A 22,979-nucleotide genomic window follows, 5' to 3' on the forward strand; every position below is an offset into this window, starting at 1 on the left:
TGTTGACTGCTTGTATTGCGACAGTAATTATCGATGCCTTCTGCCTTTCTCTCTCTCTCTCTCTCTCTCTCTCTCTCTCTCTCTCTCTCTCTCTCTCTCTCTCTCTCTCTCTCACACACACACACTTGTATGGATGCATATAAAGTAGATCTGACGAATAATTTAGTTCATGGTGAATTCTGTGTTGTAAGTGTGTACCCGTGTGTAATTTCGTCTTCCAAGAGCTACATTAGAATACATTTTTAAATATATGCATATACATATACAGAGTAATCACGTAAAATTCGCATATCATTTTTGCAAGTTAGCCTCAAAGAGGAGAAAATGAAAAACTCAGAACCGAGTATTTCCGTGTAATTGTACCTTAAAACTGGGTAACAATTACAAAAAAAGTACTCGTTACTTAGTTTTAAGTACATAGCAGTTTCGTGTAATTTTACCATGGAAATGACCGTGAAAGTGTGTGTGACAATTCCACGAAAGTTCTCGGGATGTAGATGCGATGCCTTATATATATATATATATATATATATATATATATATATATATATATATATATATAATTCTATATATATATATATAATATATCACACATATACATACACACACACTCACACACACACACACACATATATATATATATATATATGTGTGTGTGTGTGTGTGTGAATGTATATGTGATATATATATATATATATATATATATATATATATATATATATATATATATATATATATATATGCTTAAAAAATCACAGTAGATGCATGTGACTTCAAAAATAAGCGAATACCACGGGAAATGATAGTCAGGAATCCAAGCGCTTTCGTCTTTATTCAGACATCGTCAAGGAGCTACTAAAGTACAATCGGAGAGGAAGGCCTCAGGTACAAACAAGATCAGGAATACCAGATGGTTAATTATCAAAAGGGTAAAAATTAAAAGGGATAATCCAGGATTATCGGATATCACACGGTCACAAACTTAAACAGATTCTGACCCTAACCGAAATTACAAAGTATCTTTACAGTCCAAAACATGTAAAAACTGAATATATTAATTTTGTTGCTTATATTTATCTACAACTTTTTTCATTATGAAAGCATCAAGTTTAAATAAACCAAGACTTAAATTTAGAACATTTCTATTATTTGACTTGATAAAACAAGATTCAATGATATTCCTTTTAACTGTGTCATTACATGGGACTAAGGCTCTTGCTTGACTCCAGTTAATAGGATGGTCTAAATCTCTCATATGTACAAATAATGCATTCGATATTTGCCCAGTTCTCACAGAATATTGATGTTGCTTAAGACGCTGTGAAAGAGATTTGCCAGTCTGTCCGTAATAGATTTTATCACACTTTTTGCAAGGAATTTCATATATGCAGCCTGGAAGATCTTTAGGAGAATTTTTGATTACTAAACTCTTGACATTAATATTACTGAAAACAACATTTATGTTAAAAAGCTTTAAAATTCTAGGAATATCTAAAAACCTTTCATCATAAGGTAATTTTAGAATGTTATGCTTACTAAATTCAAGTTTGTCATTAGTTGAATAAAATGTTTTTCTAGCTCTTTTCCATGCCACATCTACAAAAGTCCTTGGGTATTTAAGTTTCAATGCAATATCATAAATAGTTTTAATTTCAGCGTCAATAAACTGCGGGCTACAGACACGTAAAGCCCTTAGGAACATCCCAGAAAAAACAGAGAATTTAACATTTTCATGGTGATTGGAGTAGTAATGAACAAAAGAGGCATGTATGGTTTAGTCAAGACACATAAAATCAATAACCCTATCAGACCAATCATTAGTTCAGTGGGCTCAGTTTCGTATAATTTATCTAAATGGCTTGTAAAAATTCTTACTCCTTTGGTAGGAAATATTTCTAACACGAATGTTAAAAACAATGTTGATTTTATAAACAAATTGAATAGTTTAAATTTGAATTATGATTTTAATATGGTTAGTTTTGATGTTGTCTCTTTATTTACAAAAGTGCCTGTAGATGACTTACTTGAATATTTGGAAGAGGAATTAGAGCGTCAATGACATTCCCTTAAGTGTAGAAAATCTCATTATCCATGTTTTCTTCATAAGGTTATGTATCAAAGATAGTAAATTTTGTTTCAATGGGGAATTTTTTGTACAAAAGTTTGGCATGGCCATGGGTAATCCCTTATCTCCTGTCCTTAGCAATATTTACATGGAATTTTTTGAGACAAAACTCTTACCAAGAATTTTGCCCCAAAAAGTTATTTGGTTTAGATACGTGGATGATATCTTCTGTATTTGGCCAGTTCACGAAAACCTCCAGGAATTCCTTAATAATCTCAATAATTTAGTCCCTTCTATAAAATTTACTGTAGAGGAAGAAAGAAATTGTAATTTGAATTTTCTTGATGTAACTGTCCATAGAAATGATAGAAATTTCACCTTTTCAGTCTTTCGAAAATCAACTAATATTGCCTCTTTTGTTCATTACTACTCCAATCACCATGAAAATGTTAATTTCTCTGTTTTTTCTGGGATGTTCCTAAGGGCTTTACGTGTCTGTAGCCCGCAGTTTATTGACGCTGAAATTAAAACTATTTATGATATTGCATTGAAACTTAAATACCCAAGGACTTTTGTAGATGTGGCATGGAAAAGAGCTAGAAAAACATTTTATTCAACTAATGACAAACTTGAATTTAGTAAGCATAACATTCTAAAATTACCTTATGATGAAAGGTTTTTAGATATTCCTAGAATTTTAAAGCTTTTTAACATAAATGTTGTTTTCAGTAATATTAAGTCAAGAGTTTAGTAATCAAAAATTCTCCTAAAGATCTTCCAGGCTGCATATATGAAATTCCTTGCAAAAAGTGTGATAAAATCTATTACGGACAGACTGGCAAATCTCTTTCACAGCGTCTTAAGCAACATCAATATTCTGTGAGAACTGGGCAAATATCGAATGCATTATTTGTACATATGAGAGATTTAGACCATCCTATTAACTGGAGTCAAGCAAGAGCCTTAGTCCCATGTAATGACACAGTTAAAAGGAATATCATTGAATCTTGTTTTATCAAGTCAAATAATAGAAATGTTCTAAATTTAAGTCTTGGTTTATTTAAACTTGATGCTTTCATAATGAAAAAAGTTGTAGATAAATATAAGCAACAAAATTAATATATTCAGTTTTTACATGTTTTGGACTGTAAAGATACTTTGTAATTTCGGTTAGGGTCAAAATCTGTTTAAGTTTGTGACCGTGTGATATCCGATAATCCTGGATTATCCCTTTTAATTTTTACCCTTTTGATAATTAACCATCTGGTATTCCTGATCTTGTTTGTACCTGAGGCCTTCCTCTCCGATTGTACTTTAGTAGCTCCTTGACGATGTCTGAATAAAAGACGAAAGCGCTTGGATTCCTGACTATCATTTCCCGTGGTATTCGCTTATATATATATATATATATGTGTATATATAATATATATATATATATATATAATATATATATATATATATATATACATACATATCAATATATGCTTAAAAAATCACAGTAGATGCACGTGACTTCATAAATAAGCGAATTCCACAGGAAAATGATAGTCAGAAATCCAAGTGCTTTCGTCTTTACTCAGACATTGTCAAGGAGTTAATGAAGAACAATTGGAGAGAAAGGTCTCAGGTACAACACAAGATCAAGAATACCAGATGGTTAATTGTCAAAAGGTTAAAAATTAAAAGAGATAATCCTTTCATCAAAGGGTAATTTTAGAATGTTATGCTTACTAAATTCAAGTTTGTCATTAGTTGAATAAAATGTTTTTCTAGCTCTTTTCCATGCCACATCTACAAAGGTCCTTGGGTATTTAAGTTTCATTGCAATATCATAAATAGTTTTAATTTCAGTGTCAATAAACTGCGGGCTACAGACACGTAAAGCCCTTAGAAACATCCCAGAAAAAACAGAGCATTTAACATTTTGATGGTGATTGGAGTAGTAATGAACAAAAGAGGCAATGTTAGTTGATTTTCGAAAGACTGAAAAGGTGAAATTTCTATAATTTCTATGGACAGTTACATCAAGAAAATTCAAATTACAATTTCTTTCTTCCTCTACAGTAAATTTTATAGAAGGGACTAAATTATTGAGATTATTAAGGAATTCCTGGAGATTTTCGTGAACTGGCCAAATACAGAAGATATCATCCACATATCTAAACCAAATAACTTTTTGGGGCAAAATTCTTGGTAAGAGTTTTGTCTCAAAAAATTCCATGTAAATATTGCTAAGGACAGGAGATAAGGGATTACCCATAGCCATGCCAAACTTTTGTACAAAAAATTCCCCATTAAAACAAAATTTACTATCTTTGATACATAACCTTATGAGACTAATGAGGTTTGCCACACTTAAGGGAATGTCATGACGTTCTAATTCCTCCAAATATTCAAGTAAGTCATCTACAGGCATTTTTGTAAATAAAGAGACAACATCAAAACTAACCATATTAAAATCAAAATTCAAATTTAAACTAATCAATTTGTTTATAAAATCAACATTGTTTTTAACATTCGTGTTAGAAATGTTTCCTACCAAAGGAGTAAGCATTTTTACAAGCCATTTAGATAGATTATACGTAACTGAGCCCACTGAACTAATGATTGGTCTGATAGGGTTATTGATTTTATGTGTCTTGACTAAACCATACATATAAGGTAGGGATGCGCATTGCGGTGCAAACTGTTTAATTATATGGTCCAAGCCCTTCAAAATGGATTTAATTTGTTTATTAAAATGAGAGTTCACTGTCTGTGTATGGTCAGACCTCAGTTTCGTATAAGTATCAGTATCATTTAGCAATGTTTTAATGGGGAATTTTTTGTACAAAAGTTTGGCATGGCTATGGGTAATCCCTTATCTCCTGTCCTTAGCAATATTTACATGGAATTTTTTTAGACAAAACTCTTACCAAGAATTTTGCCCCAAAAAGTTATTTGGTTTAGATATGTGGATGATATCTTCTGTATTTGGCCAGTTCACGAAAATCTCCAGGAATTCCTTAATAATCTCAATAATTTAGTCCCTTCTATAAAATTTACTGTAGAGGAAGAAAGAAATTTTAATTTGAATTTTCTTGATGTAACTGTCTTTCGAAAATCAACTAACATTGCCTCTTTTGTTCATTACTACTCCAATCACCATCAAAATGTTAAATTCTGTTTTTTCTGGGATGTTTCTAAGGGCTTTACGTGTCTGTAGCCCGCAGTTTGTTGACGCTGAAATTAAAACTATTTATGATATTGCAATGAAACTTAAATACCCAAGTACCTTTGTGGATGTGGCATGGAAAAGAGCTAGAAAAACATTTTATTCAACTAATGACAAACTTGAATTTAGCAAGCATAACATTCTAAAATTACCCTATGATGAAAGGTTTTTAGATATTCCTAGAACTTTAAAGCTTTTTAACATAAATGTTGTTTTCAGTAATATTAATGTCAAAGAGTTTAGTAATCAAAAATTCTCCTAAAGATCTTCCAGGCTGCATATATGAAATTACTTGCAAAAAGTGTGATAAAGTCTATTACGGACAAACCGGTAAATCTCTTTCACAAAGTCTCAAACAACATCAATATTCTGTGAGAACTGGGCAAATATCGAATGCATTATTCGTACATATGAGAGATTTAGACCATCCTATTAACTGGAGTCAAGCAAGAGCCTTAATCCCATGTAATGACACAGTTAAAAGGAATATCATTGAATCTTGTTTCATCAAGTCAAATAATAAAAATGTTCTAAATTTAAGTCTTGGTTTATTTAAACTTGATGCTTTCATAATGAAAAAAGTTGTTGATAAATATAAGCAACAAAATTAATATATTCAGTTTTTACATGTTTTGGACTGTAAAGAAACTGTAATTTCGGTTAGGGTCAATCTGTTAAGGTTTGTGACCGTGTGATATCCGATAATCCTGGATTATCCCTTTTAATTTTTACCCTTTTGATAATTAACCATCTGGTATTCTTGATCTTGTGTTGTACCTGAGACCTTTCTCTCCAATTGTTCTTCATTAACTCCTTGACAATGTCTGAGTAAAGACGAAAGCGCTTGGATTTCTGACTATCATTTTCCTGTGGAATTCGCTTATATATATATATATATATATATATATATATATATATATATATATATATATATGTATATATATATATATATGTATATGTATATGATATGTATATGTGTGCGTGCGTGTGTGTGTGTTTGTTTTGTTTACTTGCGAACCGAGTGACCTAAAAAAAATAGCTGGTTTTACTCGACTCTGCGAGAAAAGTCATCCAACTCTGCTATTGAGTTTCGTGCAGACCTTTCGAAGGACCGGATAATCCTTATAAGGTTGGAAACGCCGAAGGGGATAAGGAAATCTTGAGTCTTAAGTGAAAGAGTGAAATGGAGAGATCATAATACTCTTGTATTTAATCCCTTAAGAGTGTTTGTTGTTGAGTGGAGACTTCGCCGTGTCAATAGGATTGTGGTAGAGGTAGCAAACACTGTCCAACTGCCTTTAAGATATTCTTATGGCAACAATAAACAAGCTTTGTCGGTCAACGACCTTAGTAGCTTACAACTTTGCCGGAGTTTTGTTTTTAAAACAGTTAAGACGCCGAAGAACAAATTATACAAGAAATGAAACTATTATTTATGAGTTTTATTTGCGATGCCTGTGTTAACTAATATTTAATACGCCATTTTAACAGTTTTTCCCAATTGAAAACACATGCGCTTTATAAGGGGGATAAATGCTGCCATTTGAGATTAAGAGAGAGGTGAATTCTTAACATATTTATTCTACGGCAATCGGCAGACATAGGAATTCACGATTTAGCATTTTTTATTTTATCCCTCTGCTGTCTTTGCATTTCTGATTTGTTGATTTAGATACGTCTCTCTCTCTCTCTCTCTCTCTCTCTCTCTCTCTCTCTCTCTCTCTCTCTCTCTCGTTGATAAGCTAATTGTTTGGTTAATTCTCTACAGGGATGTGAAAGGGAATAATAGAGCTTTTGTGGATCTCTGAACTGCTTTCATATTGTCTACGGATTCTCAGGCAAGTATAAAGACATATGCGGTCTGTCCTATTAGCTTCTGCCTTTTAGAGATAATCAACGTCATAAGTAGAGGTTGAATTCCTGTGGATTGACATTAGCAAATATTTTTTTGTTTTTTTGTCTCACGTTTGGAAGCATAATCTTGAGTTGCTGTATATCCTGAGACTTCGGAGCTCAAGTCGCATCGGTAATTGTTTCTTCTCGTTCATTGGGCAGTGATATATGCTCATATATATATATAATATATATATATATATATATATATATATATATATATATATATATATATATACACAATTTCTGCGCGAGTACAAATCTTCGGTCTTTACATAGAGGCTATATCTCCATGCAAAGAAATTCATCTTTGCATATTAAGAAAAAATACAAATGACGTACAAAATTTTACTAATATATATATATATATATATGTATGTATGTATGATATAATTTATTTATCTTTATATGTACATATATGTATATAGTATATATATTTATATATACGTATATTACGTACTTTTGCATTACTGGGAATCCTAAAGGTGTAATTCTTAGAAAAAGAATTTGTGGGAAGGATCCCTCTTTGGGATGGCTGGGCTACGTAGCGGTGTCAGAAACTTTTGCAAGAAATAACAAAAGTTAGGCTAATTGTCCTCGATTGCCTTTCGTATTGTGTTTTATCCTAAAGGAATTAGAAACAACATCACAGATGGTGGAAGAAAGAGAGAGAGAGAGAGAGAGAGAGAGAGAGAGAGAGAGAGAGAGAGAGAGAGAGAGAGAGAGAATGTTACTGGTAGGAATTTCCGTTGTTGTTGAACATGTAGTTTTTTCGTTTTTTCGTAATTCGTGTTTGCATTTTGTTTGATTGCGTCACTTTCATTTTGGTGCTCTAGTGTTTGCATGTTCGTTTTAGTTGGTTTACAGAATTAATACTTTTTTTTTTTCTCAAGTTAACTCCTTACATGTTTTTATGTTCAATTTTCTTCCCTTTATCAGTTTTAAGTTCAATTTACTACCCTTTATTAGTTTTAAGTACATTTTTCTTCCCTTCATTAGTTTTAAGTTCAGTTGTTTTCCCTATTTTTAAATTTAAGTTAAATTTTCTTTTCTTGAATTAGTTTTAAGTTCAGTTTTCTTCCTTTTATTAGTTTTAAGCTTAATTTTTTGTTGCTGAATAGTTTTGCGTTCAGTTGTTTTCGTCCCTTTATCAGTTTTAAGTTCAGTTTTCTTATGTTTGTTAGGATTAAGTTCAGTTTTCTTCCCTTTATTATTTTGAGTTAAATTTATTCCCTTTATTAGTCTTGAGTAACATTTTTTTCCATTTATTAGTTTTAAGGTCAATTGTCTTTATGAGTTTTAAGTGAAATTTTCTTCTCTATTAGTTTTCAATTCAGTTTTCTTCAAAGTTGAATTTTCTTCCCTTCATTATTTTCAAGTTCATCCCGTTAACAGAACTCCTTGTTTTGTCTCCAGGGATAGAAAAAAAGATCCCAAGCAATTCGCATGATTAGCGAAGCCGCCCTCACCTATACCCCAGGTCCTCTGTTGTTTAGGCACCATTTCAGCCATGTTCCTTTTCGATTTCAAGGCGAGAGTCCAGCATCCCTCCTCCTCTCAGGAGGCATTATACCACGTACCTGATTTCTCTGTGGAAATCAGCATTCCTCGGAGTGCAAGGTTCAGTGAATTATTTTTATTAATATTTTTTTTATCGACATACTGCCCCGAATCTTCACGAACTTCCAGTTTTTAAGCTGCAGGTTCGTTTTTGGTTTTAGCCGGTCTCGTGATGTGCTCCCACCTAGCTTTCCTTTTATATAGGTACCATTTCCAGGGAATTGGCATCATTCCGTACGGAAATTGAAATATTAACGATTACTTATCTTACTAGTTATCCCAGGGGAGTCCTTCAGGTATGTCTTATTTTTCCTTACTCTTTTATTTTTTATTTTTTTATTTTTTTTTTTTGTATTGTTTCATTATTGATCCGTATGATTACGGGAATAATTCAGATATTTTCAGATTTCTTGCTTTTTGTGTCACTGTGATATAAAACTAACCTTCATCTTTTCGAGGTGTGATTGTCTTTTAAGTATTTTTCTTACCCCTAAATAACTTGCTTACCCGTAAATAACATTACATACCTGAATATTCTAGGAACAGGTGATGAACATAATTTAGATGTCGAAACTTTCCCCTGCAACTTCGAATGTTAGAGAGCAGCAGCGATTTGAAGAGTCTGTAAATTACCTATTGTCTGGGTATGACGAAGAGAGAGAGAGAGAGAGAGAGAGAGAGAGGTTGTTGGGGAAGAGAACGTGTGTAAGTGTATTTCGGTTTCGCATTCGAAACAAATTCAGTTTTTCGTACAGATGGGTAGGTAGATAGTATTTCTTCTGGAATTTTATTTTAATATTTTTATTTATAAATTTTACATAAGTATGTTTGGTAATTCATTATATCATATTAGTTGCAACGTTGAAATTGAATTAATGGTAAGTATATAGCTGTGAAGGCATTCAGGATAATTGCACTCATGTTCAGATTTTTCTACATCAGCAATCTCTTCAGACGATGAATCGCATTTAGATTCCGTGAATTTATTTTCCTCGCGGTTTAGAGACGCCTAGTAGTAGTTCCGAAATCTTGATTCCTTAAATAAATTAAAGAAATGGAAACTGTCTCCAAGAGACAGGGTTTTAAACCATCTCGCTGAAAATAACATTTTCAGAAAATAATAATAAGAAAAAAGGTTCTTAACAAAATTTTCAAATCCTGGATGAAATCTTCGTCTCTTCTCCTCGAGAGCTTCTCTCTCTCTCTCTCTCTCTCTCTCTCTCTCTCTCTCTCTCTCTCTCTCTTATCTGGAAGTGAAGAGGCTTTTGCCAAACAAAAGGGACTCGAATCGTGGCTGACGACTTGAACGGTCTGAACAAGGCCTCATCCTCCGCTGACGCATTGACTGGAGCACACATTGTATCGGATCGCAAAGCGTTTCTAATCGGCTTAACTTAAATGCATTCTAACACACATCCATCGCTCTTCATGCTGAGCATTTCCCCCCGCCCCACCCTCCCCCTTCCCCTTCTACCATCCCTCCACCATCGTCTACTATCTGGTAAAGATGGTGCGCAACTTGTTGAGTTTTTCAATCACTTTCTCTCTTTCTCTATGTGATTACATGTAGGTGTGGAACGTGTAAAGAAGTATAGGAGAGGAAAAATAGATGTGAGTCTCTCTCTCTCTCTCTTTATCTTCTCTCCTCTCTCTATCTCTCTCTACTCTTCTCTCTCTCTCTCTCGTCTCCTCTCCTCTCTCTCAGGGTCTCCAGCTTCTCATCTCTCTCTCTCTCTCTGTGGGTGTCGTTTTGTTCCTTTTTTTTGACAGGAGTCTTTGTACCAAAGAAAATCCGATGGTCATTTCATCTTGGAGAGTGACTCCTTTCACTGGATCCTTCCATTAAGTTTCTTATATATACAATTTTTGTTGTTGTTGCAGTTCATGTGTTCATGTTCTAAAGTAGCAGCAGCAGTTACTCGAGTCTCTGTTTGTTGAGATGTTAAACGTCAAGTAGTATGCCTCGAAGCGTGCTAAATTTATGATATATGCGTCAAGCACTGATCTACAGTAAACACAGCTTTCTGACTTGGGGTTTCATATCCACTTTGGAGGATTTAAATGCCGCACCGTCTTTATTTATTAATGCAGAAACAAAATAGGAAGGTTACCTAACCTGATCATGAAGGATTAACAGATCAACTAATCAATCCTGCAAGAAAAAGCATTTTTTACGTGAAACGTTACGAGGGATTTTACATACATATACATTATATATATTTATATATATATATATATATATATATATATATATATATATATATATATATATAGTATGTGTGTGTATGTATGTACACTATTCAAAACAGGAGGAAAAAGTATCGTTTTCAAATAGCAATATCGATGAAAAGGCAAGGACATTCTCTCTCTCTCTCTCTCTCAGACACGCAAGCTTCCAATCCAAGCAAAAAGCAATCCATTGGAAAATGAAATATTGAGGTAAATACAAAAAGGAAAAACCATCTTCATTCCCTTGCGAATGGTGTTCGAAAAGTAAGGTTTCGTGAAGGCGTAATGAAAATGACAAGGATGAACAAGCGTGTATGTCTATGCAAATGCTTAGATGCATTTAGAACCGAGTCACTAAGTTCTCTCTTTTTTTATGTATCTTCTCCCTCGACGTGAATATGATAGATGACTTCCTTTGCGCCTGTGTGTGTGAACGAGTTTTTGAGCGTTTTTAAGACTTATTTTCTACATTTTTTTCCAGGTGAAGACATCTACCTACAGGTTTTTTCAGTGGTTTCAATATTTTCTTTTATTTTCGCTAAATTGTCGATGGGCAGTCTTTCTGCACAGTCCTATTTTTTATTCTTCTTTTCATCTCTGCATTGGAATTGTATTTTCAGGGTTATGAATTACGGATTTTTTTACTGCTGTTGATTGTCGTCTACTTTGGTTAATCGGATTCCTTAGGTACTCATTCATTGCGTTTTTTATTTTTTTACCCTTTCATCATTCGTTTTAGCTGTTAAAGCGTATTCCTTATGACTTTATGCTCTTTGGGAGAAAATATTGAAAATAGGATTTATTGCCCGTAGATAAATATGAGACATTTCTTTTATGACGGAAAGAGAGAATTATTAAAGCTAAATTGGCCTATGGAATCCTTTTTAGGACTGTTGCCTTACCGGAAGATATTTAGTGGTAGGCTGCTTACATTTTACCAAAAATAACAGTACAGTTTTAGCCTCTCGACGATCCGATATGTCGGATGATCCTCTTCGCAAACCGAATAGGATTCAACAAGATTTACTGCGCGCGCGCACGTCCGCGCACATGCTTATATATATATATATATATATATATATATATATATATATATATATATATATATATATTATATATATATATATACTAAGGATATATGGTCTTGAACTCCAGTGGGTTTTTGCTTGCATGATCGTGAAATTCATTAAGTTAAGGTGTCAGTATTGTATTGGAGTATGAGTATTAGGACTGCTCCATTTTTTATCTGTATAAAATGGCAATGGAAAGGTTAGGGTCATTGCCTCGGAACCAGAGATACTTAACCTCTCTCTCTCTCTCTCTCTCTCTCTCTCTCTCTCTCTCTCTCTCCTTTCTCTCTCTCTTGTGTGTGTGTGTGTGTCTGTTTTACTATTTTTTATTAAGAGACACTTGTTCACACATCGTAACCTGTTGATTCGTCGATTTTTAGGTATACTACTTTTTTTATATACTACAGCATCTCTTCTGGGCACGTAGTTTTTTTTTGCATGGATGTTTGCCCGCCATCAGTTTAATGGTATTCTTTGGTCCTCATATAAACACGTTCACAGTTGGAGGATAATAATAGTAATAATAATTCATTAAAAATATTCATAGTAGCCTGAGGTGAAATGGAGAAGCAAATCCACTGTTATGTATGGGTACATATATTTAAAAGTAAATCTTTACAGATGTTTAAATGTACGTACCCACATTTAACTATGGATTTGTTTCTCCAATGATGATAATGTTTAAGTAAAATATAGATTGTTATTGTGACTGTAAATTGCAGGTATCTAATTAACGAAGTAAAATGTATATTATTATTGTGCACTTTAAATTGCAGGTATCTAAATCGAAAAATAATTGTTGATATAAAGAGGCCTTGGGAAGCCCCAGCTTTATCTGTTTAGCATTACAAGTGCTCAATTGTGAATTTTGGTTTTCAAGTAATAATAATAATAATATAATAATAATAATAATAATAATAATAATAATGCATTAACAGCCTTTTCTAACGCACATTGTAACGATCTCCTATGAGTTAGTCTAGGAGTAGGAGAGGAGTCATTACACAAACACCCACAGTCACTTTATATCAAACCAGAATATTAAGGAACGTAAATTAAATATGAAAGATATGCTAGATATATATATAATTACACAAATAACACAAGTTACTAATAAATAACAGCAGTACAAATCATACAAATGAAATAAGAAAAACTTACGAACACTTAATAATTGTAAATAATCACTTCACAAACACTCAAGTATGTAAAACAAACTAAATGTAGTTACCACCACAGTTCAGCTGGAGAGAGGTTAAAGGTCCCGTAGTCTGAAAAAGCCAATGAAACTATGCTCGTATAAAGCCAAGGAGGTTAACAGAAAACGAGACTAAGCAAGGAGTCTCGAGACTGAAGGGACAGGTGGTATCATACTTAATGATTATAGAGTACAGAAACAATTATTCCCCGGACATATGATTAATACAAATCATATTCTACAAAATATAAACATAATCGTAACAGCTCCCCCGTGCTAAAAGGCGGCTGAGAAGTTTCACGATGATCATCCATTTATGATGGATGGGAGGGATGCTTGAAGATGCCTAAACGCGAGACAATGCATCTGCTACTTTATATTCTGCTCCAGGAATATGCTTCACTTTCACGTTGAATTCCTGGAGAATGAAAGACCACCGGAGCAGTTTCTTGTTATGGAGCTTGGCCCTTTCAAGGAAGGCCAATGGCAAGTGGTCTGATAAGACTGTCACAGGAGTATTTCCATGCAGATATACTCCGAAATGTAGAAGTGCAGCTACAACACCATAGAGCTCTTGCTCTACAGTAGACCAACGCTGCTGAGTTGGGGAGAACTTCCTGGAAAAGTATGAAACAGGAAGCAATGGGGATTCGTCAGATGGCTCTTCATCCTTTGACTGCAGAAGCACAGCACCAATACCTGTGTTGCAAGCATCAACCTGCAGATAAAATGGCTTGTACACATTTGGGCATTTTAGGATTGGACGAGAGGTTAACATTAGTTTCAACTGATCAAAAGAGTTCTGGCATTCTGGTGACCAGATGAAATTTGCTTTAGCTGATGTGAGTTCATAGAGAGGTTTTGCAACAATAGCAAAATTTTTACAAAATTTACTGTAATAAGCAGACATCCCAAGGAAAGTCTGTACTTGCTTACGGTTAGAAGGAACTGGGTATTCTAAGACTGCTTTTATGTTACTATCTTTAGGTACAACAGAACCACTACCAATTACATGACCTAAATAGTTAACTTTGGCATTGCCAAAACAAGATTTCGAAAGATTAATGGTCAGATTGTTTGAGTGAAGTTTGTGGAACAATTTTTCCAATGTTTCAAAATGTTTTTCCCAGCTGCTTGTTGCAACAACCAAGTCGTCCAAGTAGGCATATACATCTTCAAGATCTCTGATCAACTCATTCATCACACGCTGGAAGGTGGCAGGGGCGTTACACATGCCAAAGGGAAGAACGTTATACTGAAACAAGCCAAAAGGAGTAATGAATGCACTGATTTCTCTAGCATTTTCAGTTAACTGAATCTGATAATATCCCTTTAAGAGGTCTATTTGAGTTAAATAATTGCAATTTCCTATATTGTCTAAGATATCTTGTATTCTAGGAAGTGGGTAAGAGTCCTTCTCTGTAACACTATTCACTCTTCTATAATCTGTGCACATCCTTACTTTCCCATTAGGTTTGGCAACTAAAATGCAAGGCGAAGCCCAAGGTGAGCAACTAGGGGAAGCTAATCCATTGTTTAATAAATATTCAACTTCACTTTTCATTAACTGTAGTTTTTCACCCACAATACGATAGTACGGTTGTCGAATAGGAAAGGTATTAGGGAGAAGCTTTATATCATGTAAAACAATATTACAGTTACCAGGAATATCTGAACACACACTTCATATTACGTAACAGGCTCTGCAATTGTGTTCTCTGCTCACAAGTCACGTGTTCAAAATACTTATCTAAGGAAGCAAGAATATCAGAGTTGGAAAAATCTGTCCATGAAGTATTCATGTCTAAGTGGCTATCTTTTTCATCGTAGTCTTCAGTACTTCCTCCACAAGGTTGCACACTTACTTCACAGGGTTGCACTCTGCTATCAACTAACACTGGGGAAATCTTATGGTAAGGTTTAATTAGGTTGACATGAACTAGCTGGGTAGACTTCTTCCTGTCAGGAGTAGAGACAACATAATTAAGTTTATTTATCACTTTTGATACCTTATATGGTCCAGAGAACTTATGTTTTAATGGAGATCCTGAAATTGGAAAATAAACTAGAACATTGTCACCAACTGTAAACTTTCGCACCTTAGCTTTTTTGTTATAATTTTCATTCATTTTCTCTTGTGAAACTTTCAGATTATTGAAGGCAAATTTATGAATTTTGTCAAATCTGTCTTTCATGTTTTGCAAATACTTAGAAACTGTTACAGGAGTGACTACTTCAACCTCACCAGTTAAATTTTCTTTAACAACTCTTAGCACATCTCTAGCTTTTCTACCAAAAGCATTTCAAACGGAGAAACTCCAAGGGATTCGTTTGGAACACTGCGTATCACAAACATCAAGAGATTCAGGGTTTCATCCCAGTCTCTTGCAGATTCCAAGGCATATTTTCCAAGAAGGCTTTTCAATGTCTGATGTGCCCTTTCCAACACACCCTGAGACTGTGGATGATAAGCTGAAGAAAATGATTGTTTAATATGCAGCTCTTTCAAGACAGATTGGAAAACCTCACTTTTGAAATTTGTTCCCCTATCACATTGTAATTCTTTAGGAAAACCTAAGACAGTAAACACTTTAATTAGACTTTCTACAATCTTTTTGGCAGTTATATTAGGTAAAGGAATGGCAATTGGAAATCTTGTGGAGGGACACATTACAGTCAGCAGATACTGATTACCTTTACGGGTTTTGGGCAAAGGACCCACACAATCTATAACAACTTTACTGAATGGTTCATGTGGAATGGCAATAGTTTTTAATAATGGTGCAGGTGGTATCACCTCGTTGGGCTTTCCCGCTATCTGGCAGATATGACAACACTGTACAAAGCTTTTTACATCATTTTTCATTCCTGGCCAGTAGAAATTAAATGATAATCTCTGATAAGTTTTACTTACCCCTAAATGAGAATCGGCACAATGAGCAATTTCAAGGGGAATTTCCTTAAACTTCTTAGTGAAAATGGGAACTATTACCTGCTCACAGTCTGCCAAGATTCTTTCGCCGACAATTTAGAAGGTCGAAACAAGCGCATCAGTATTCCCTTCTCGATGTAGTAGCAAGGAACTTTGTCAATATCTGATTTCTGAACAGCCTTTTCATATAAATTACTCAAACTACCGTCTTCCTGCTGTAATTTAATAAAATTATCTTTGGAAAGGTTTAACAGATCAGGTAAGTTTGAATGATTAATAGAAACATTAGGTACATTCTTAGGTTGCTCATCAGTAGATTTTTTTGAGCGAGTTACTACACTAAATTGAATCCTTAGGCTTAGTACCTGTTGATTCTTGTTTATCACCTTGCTCTCAGGATCATAAATGATCAAATTGCACATTACTTTACTACCCGCTAAATCATTACCGAGGACAAGATCTACATTAACAGGAAATCATTATCAGTGACAGCAACTTTTACAGTTTCATTAACATAAGGGCAATCAAGATTTACTTCAGCAAGTGGCAATACTTTACGACTTGAAAAGTCTGAAACAACTACATGTTTCATTAGTAAATTTAAGATCAGAGGAACAAGACTCTTATGTATTATGGACTGAGCAGCCCCTGTATCTCTTAGTATAGATACTTTCTTTGAATTGAGAAGGCCATGGCAAACAAATTCTTTGAAATAATGTATCTGATCAACAGCACAATGCAAACTAGTTTTCTTAACCACTGACTGGGATATACCTTACTAGACTGATTGGCCACTTTGCAACCTGGTTTTGTACAATTCTTTATTGTGTGGCCAGGCTGCTTACAATAAGCACAAGAGCTAATACCAGTTGCACCATTACCATCAGTATCTTTAGACTTATCAGGAATTTTAGGCTTACTCTTATGAATTAAGCTATGGTTATCAGCAAGATTTCCAGCTTTCATTAGATCTTGACCTCTCTCTCAGCTATATACATCGAAATAGGTGGGGTGGTAAATCTCCGATGGAATTCTTCCAAGACTACTAGATTAACTAATTCATTGAAATTTGCGACTTTTTCACTTGCAAGCCATTTTTTAAATAACCTAAGCTTTTGATTAGCAAATTCTGTAAATGTTTGAGAAGTAGTCTTAGTAGCATTCCGAAAACAATTGTCTATAAACCCTCGCTGGTGATAGCATAAGCATCTAGAATATTCTGCTTTATAACATTGTAACCTTCACCAATTAAATTTGATACAACTTGAATTGCTTTGCCACGTAATTGGGGTTTTTAATTAACCATAACCACTGATCTGCAGGCCATTCTAGATTAGCAGCAATATCTTCAAAAGCTATGAAAAAACTTTCAACGTCTTTCTCATCAAAAAATGGCACAAGCTTTCTTGCTCTAGACAAGTCAAAATGAATGGGCCGAGAACTAGAAATATCAAACTCTTCACGTGCTTTTCTACAGCTATTTTAGCCTTTTCCTCTTTCCAACTCTTTATTCAACTCTGCCTCTTTAATCTTATATTCTAATTCCAAGTCCAAAATCTTCTGCTTTTCTCTAACCTCTTCCGAGAAAGATAATCCTCTTGTTCTTTGCTAACTTCCCTTAATCTTAACTGTATTCTAGCTAGCTCTAATTCTTTATCTACTTTACTATGCTTTGACCTCAAGTTAATTACCTGTTCTTCAGTAAAAACATCCTCATCAATATAGTAATCCAAAATAGAGTCTAGAATTTGACCTTTAAGCGCTGTGTGGCTCACTTCAATACTAAGCTGACTAGCAAAGGACAGCAAGTCCACCTTTTTAGCTTGAGAAAGCTGAAAAAGTTCACCAGCAGGGTTTGCTACAAATTCTGATACATCAAAAGGCATTTCGGAGATTATACTCTAACGATACAAAATATCAGGAGTCAAGTCATTAAAATGCAAAAGCACGAACTAGGAAATTGAACATATCAAAGTTGGTCGAAGGTTCTTTAACTTCAGTGAAAAAATTTATCAATGACACTGAAAATCACTAAGACTAATAGGCAACATCGAAAATTATTCTGACGAAAATTACATTTAGATACGTACGTTTAATAAGATTTGCATATGCGAGTATGAGTATGAATGAAGCATTAAAGACGAAACAGCTCGTAAGAACAAATTTCAGACGCTTCGAAAGCGTTGTCATGTGAAGACCAATTGTTTGTACGGGAGCAAACCGCTAGTCCAGACTAAACAACTACTTTAACGATAGTGAGTTGCTTAGGTCGCTACAACAAAAGATAGCTTGACAGTTTCCCTAATAACAGTCAACAAGGAGCAAGGAACTACACGAAGTGCCCTTTTATTTTAACTCTAAACTCGTCAATACTATCGGGAGCAAGGTATTGCTAAGACACCAACACGGCATAAATGACTGAGAACTTAATCTACCGAAGGGATTAGCAGTCAGACGAACACTTTAGGGAAGCTACACTCAATTAAACTTCAACCGAAAACTATGGCAGTAGTTAACAATTGACAATACATTTAGTTTAAAAAACTTATTTGAAAAATAAACAGATTACGAAAAACATTATCCTGATATTTGATACCGAAAAAGCAGTTTATTCTACATACAGACGTGTGTGTGAAGTTAACATGATAAACCCCTTTGCCGAACCATACAACTAATAGTTATTGAAAACAGCAACTCGTGATCCCGGTCAGGCCCCCAAAATGTAACGATCTCCTATGAGTTAGTCTAGGAGTAGGAGAGGAGTCATTACACAAACACCCACAGTCACTTTATATCAAACCAGAATATTAAGGAACGTAAATTAAATATGAAAGATATGCTAGATATATATATAATTACACAAATAACACAAGTTACTAATAAATAACAGCAGTACAAATCATACAAATGAAATAAGAAAAACTTACGAACACTTAATAATTGTAAATAATCACTTCACAAACACTCTTCAAGTATGTAAAACAAACTAAATGTAGTTACCACCAGGGTTACCGTTTTTCTACACAACACTGTGGAATACTGAGTGTTGCCATCACACAGAGCTGCCATAAATTCGTAGCTGCTGGTGACGTCAAATTTCCCTTCGTTTTCTATTCCACCATGACTGGTGAAAAAAACGACAGCAATTCTAATACACTATCAACTATTGTAAAGTAGCGAGTAAAATATAGAGTTAAATAATCATATTTAACCATATACTATCATTAACCGATGAATATTACAAAACAAGTCACTCTTTTCCTAATAACATAAACGGTAATATCATAATATGAATAATTCTAATAAAAAAACTCACCTAATATTTCTTCCTTAAAGTGCTTTAATGAATTGTCTGAGCTTGTTGAGCCATCGTCATCTCCATCGAATTCGTAATCACTTGTCACGTGGCCGTGTATAAAATGGAATTCTGATATTATGAGAGTATGAATACCATTGTAATTATCTCCTTCACTATAGTCCTTACTATCAAAATAACTGGACCACCTGGTTTCCTCTTGTCCCACATTTTAATGTCACACCATAATAATCAATTTCCCAATAATTTTTTTATATAACTAAAATTGAATTATATTGAAACGGTGGTGCATCGTATACTAGCGGCCTAGTCTTCATAAAGAAGGCAGCACGTGATGTTGTTGCATTGCAATCCGATGTCAGGTGAGGTTATTAACCGGTTAATCAAAGTTCCCGCTGGATCAGGCTTTAGCTCTCTTAAACTGCAAATTTAGAGAGAGAGAGAGAGAGAGGATTTGAGAGAGAGAGAGCAGAGAAAGAGAGAACGAGAGAGAGAGAGTGATTGTGGGGTGGGGGTTTTTTTTTTTTTTTTTTTTTTTTAGAGAGAGAGAGATCTGAGGGGGTGGCTATAACAGAAAATGTAAGGGGAGACTGCACTAAATTCTTGAAGGGCATGCAGAATTCACCATTTATATTATAATTGACAACTTTATTTTACTGAAAACTGAGCAACTATATGCTGTTTACACACATTTTTAATAAACGTGTTAGAGTTATTTAGTAACAAAATTAGTACGTACCCCAAATCAAACAATGTTTGAAGTATGTACTCTATAGTACATACCAGCAATACAAAACAAAACAACTTCGAATAAACTTGAAAAATTTAATCTGCATTTTTATATTTAATACCTATCTCCAATCTACAAAATATTCATTAAATTTTCTGATGGTTGGAAGTTGTAGCAACACCCCTGTTCTTTTACAGATTCAGAAATATATGTGAGTGCTTTAACCGAGTCAATACTAAGGCTGTTTCTTACATCTGTCTTAATGAGATTTAATTTTGAAAACAATCTTTCTGCATCTGTATTTGTTACAGGTAAAGCCAATATATTCAGAGCAAATGTGGCGACACTTTTGAACAAATATGTGTTATCAAATTTATAGGACCCAAGTTTTAGGTAGAAATCAACAGGTTTGTAAGTTTGTGGAGTGATGTCTAAGGGTATGGGAGTGCTGTCAAGGTGTCTCCATTCGTTATCTAGGGTTTGCAGATCACCATCATACAGTCGAGGTACCTTTGCGACAAGAGGGGCGAGGGATGGCATTACATCTCTAGTGGTTGGATCTAAAACCTTTTCTGGATTAAACAGCGAAGCCATTTCCCAAAGATCATCCTGTAACTGAAACCTCTTTTTTATTTCTTCACACAGCTTTATCATGAACAATCTACATCTCCTCCTGATATCAGCGACCATATCGACGTTTTTATAGTATTCCTCTTTTTGCAGTAGCGTATGAACTGAATCCCCTAAATAAATATTGCTGAGTGGTATATATTTCACTTCCTGGCTTGGATCAAAATGTTCTATTTTTGATTTGTTAACAATTTCATTACGGCAAAAATATTGGATAGTATTTTTATAGAGCCTGTTAACATGAAAATGAACTAAATATATTGTTGGTGTCTCCCTTTGAAACAAGAGATTGAAATTATTGCAAAAAGGTAAAATAAAGTTTAAAAAATTAAAATATGCATAGATTGAGGGATCGTTGAGATCATTTACTATTAGGTTTATGGACCTAAGCTTCTCCACTCCTTCTATACTTACAAAGTACTGCTTCAAAGCCTCCCACTGCTCCAAGACCCTTTCTACTGCTTGGTGGAGACTTAGCCATCGCGTCTGTGATACATGAAGAAGTTTGTGGGGTTTTAGAGAGAAAAGTTTCTGAAATTGCAGAAATTCATATTTACGTTTGGCACTGTGAGAAAAGTGAGTGTAAATATTCCTCAGCAAGTCCTCGCACTGCCTGGGAAGCACTTTGGAAGCCTCTGAAGCACAAAGATGTATCGAATGGCAAATGCACTTGAAAATTTTTAGGTCTGGAAGGTGTTGCCTCAACCTGCTGGACAGAGAATTGTATGCCCCCATTATATTGGAGGCCCCATCCGCTGCCAAACCTACCAAATTATTTAATGGAATGTTATTTGAGTTTAAGATGTGCATAATCATTTCAAACAATGACTCTCCACTGGAGCCTACATTTGAGGAATGGTTTTCATATACATCAATCAAATCTAGCAACCTGGTCTTAATAGTTCCTCCATGTGAATCAAAATATTTCACAAGCACTGACAAACATTTGGTGGTACTTACATCAGTTGTCTCGTCTATCACTAATGAAAATTTATTAATCCTAAGCTGTGAGACAACATCATCATGAATTTTATTACCAAATTGTTTAGCCATTTCGCTGCACTTTGTTCTTTTCATGTGCAGGGATTGTGCTATTTCAGAGTCAGGAAACATGTTCCTGCACAGTTCAGTGAAATGGTCCGCCAAAAGAAATGGGAGGTTATGCTCCGCGATGAAGCAAAGCATCAAAATCTTTGCTATTGCTATAGACCGGTCCAAGTCATGGTGGTGTGGAGGACGAACATTTTCTCTAGCCATGTTAGCACCATGAATTTTGCTCTCCTGGAAGAGGAGGGATGTCGTATTAAACAAAATTAATACTAAAAATACAAATTTTTGTTTTTATTATCGTAAGTGGCAAGTATGAATTACCAATAGTTTGATAAAATTTTGGCCACTACGTTACTAAACCATGCAATAATTCTATAATAACAAATACCTAATATTGAGTTAACTGTGCCCTCTCCTGGGTAACAGTCCATAACTTTACCAACGCCGTCACTCATTATGATTTTTAAGGGAATTGTCATTCCACGCAACATAATATATGCTACTATATATGAACGATATATAATATAATATATATATATATATATAATATATATATATATATAATATATATATATATATATATATGCTTACCATGTGCCTCTTTATTGTGGTTAGTCCAGCATCAAATGTTTTCCTGACATTTATTACAAAATGCCTTGGTGTCGTCACCATCCACTCTGGACAACCAAGGCTGAAAATCCCTCTGTCCGAGCCACTCCTCTCTCAGCTTCCGCTTATTCGACATAGCACTATTACCGAAAAGGAAAAAAAAAAAATTCGTTTTCAATCTGGAGTAGTTATACCCACTTTTGTTGGGTTTCATAAGCACACAACATATACATTTTCTTTTTTTTCCGGGGTCACTTTAAGTTTTCTCTTTTCACTATGAACACGTTAAAAATAGGCCGCATTTTACTATCACCGATTAACACTTACCAACTTGTAACAAGTGGATGTTGGTAACCTCAAAGACGTATATATCAACTACGTGGGGTAGACCGATACTCCTTTCACCAGCAAAACAGATGAGGAATTAAGTTCCCTCAGTGGCTGTGCTACGTTATCACTTCTCACCTTGTAGTGTTACACATT

At 34.4% G+C, this 22,979-nt stretch overlaps 2 protein-coding genes across 8 annotated transcripts in view; one reads left to right on the forward strand and one right to left on the reverse strand.

The window, feature by feature from the left end:
* LOC135222340 (43 kDa receptor-associated protein of the synapse homolog) overlaps window positions 1-22,979 on the forward strand; it is a 485,735-nt gene that overhangs the window by 185,633 nt on the left and 277,123 nt on the right. The gene's annotated exons all lie outside the window — the stretch shown is intronic.
* On the reverse strand, window positions 20,316-22,302 carry LOC135220744 (uncharacterized). The gene has a single exon (XM_064258197.1). It carries the CDS (start codon window positions 22,092-22,094, stop codon window positions 20,340-20,342), a length of 1,755 nt encoding a protein of 584 aa, XP_064114267.1. The 5' UTR covers window positions 22,095-22,302; the 3' UTR covers window positions 20,316-20,339.

The sequence above is a fragment of the Macrobrachium nipponense genome, chromosome 20 (assembly GCF_015104395.2).
Source record: "Macrobrachium nipponense isolate FS-2020 chromosome 20, ASM1510439v2, whole genome shotgun sequence".
Taxonomy (NCBI): Eukaryota; Metazoa; Arthropoda; class Malacostraca; order Decapoda; family Palaemonidae; genus Macrobrachium; species Macrobrachium nipponense.